This window comes from Condylura cristata, unplaced genomic scaffold (genome assembly GCF_000260355.1).
Source record: "Condylura cristata isolate star-nosed mole 26May11 unplaced genomic scaffold, ConCri1.0 scaffold00034, whole genome shotgun sequence".
NCBI classification, from domain to species: Eukaryota; Metazoa; Chordata; class Mammalia; order Eulipotyphla; family Talpidae; genus Condylura; species Condylura cristata.
The window spans coordinates 2,799,504-2,800,129 of record NW_004567135.1 but is presented as its reverse complement, the minus strand read 5'-3'; the positions used below and the strand labels follow the sequence as shown (position 1 = coordinate 2,800,129).

The window sequence follows — 626 nt, the reverse complement described above, 5'->3', positions numbered from 1 at the left end:
TGCAGGGGTGGTGAGAGGATTCACCAGAGACAGAGCGGGGAGCAGGACAGGCCGACTGATGAAGCCTACTGCTGAGGGGAGCAGTGGGCGGGCCGAGAGAGGTCTGCCACGCCCTGTGGGTCAGCACCCGGGCAGGGACTGAACTCATGCTGAAGTGGCCTTAGCTTCTTAGTGCTGCACTTTAACCCACTGCAGCACCAGGGAGGGCTGAATAAATACATCTTTAAATACACACACACACACAGATGAGAGGCTTAAGCGTTCCACACATAACACCAAGCTAGTAGTTACCAGAGGGAAAGGGGCTGGTGGGGTGGGTCAAGAGGGTCATTGTGTGATGAAGGGTAGCAGTGGATATCCGTGGTAAACTGAGTGTGGCATGCACAGGTGTTGATTTATCTCGTGCACACCGGCACTTCTGTTACACAACAAGGCCCTAGGATGAGGTTCCCAGCCTCACTGACAGGAAGGCCCTGCCCACTTCCCCTCCCTCCCTCATCCACAATAGCAAAGTCAACACAGGAAACACCTCAGTCACCCCCCACAGGCTTTGGGGATAACCAGCACATCACAGCGTCCACCACACAGGTGGGCAGGTAGCTCATGGGGATGTAGAGGAACTGGGC

General features: G+C 55.6%; 1 protein-coding gene across 1 annotated transcript in view; it reads right to left on the bottom strand.

Annotated features, from left to right (window-relative positions):
* Positions 1-530: 530 nt before the first annotated feature.
* Positions 531-626, bottom strand: part of LOC101623223 (retinol dehydrogenase 7-like) — a 3,063-nt gene continuing 2,967 nt past the window's right edge. Inside the window, exon 4 of the mRNA XM_004692431.2 lies at positions 531-620. Coding sequence (XP_004692488.1) covers positions 531-620 — 90 coding nt within the window. The remainder of the gene's footprint in view (positions 621-626) is intronic.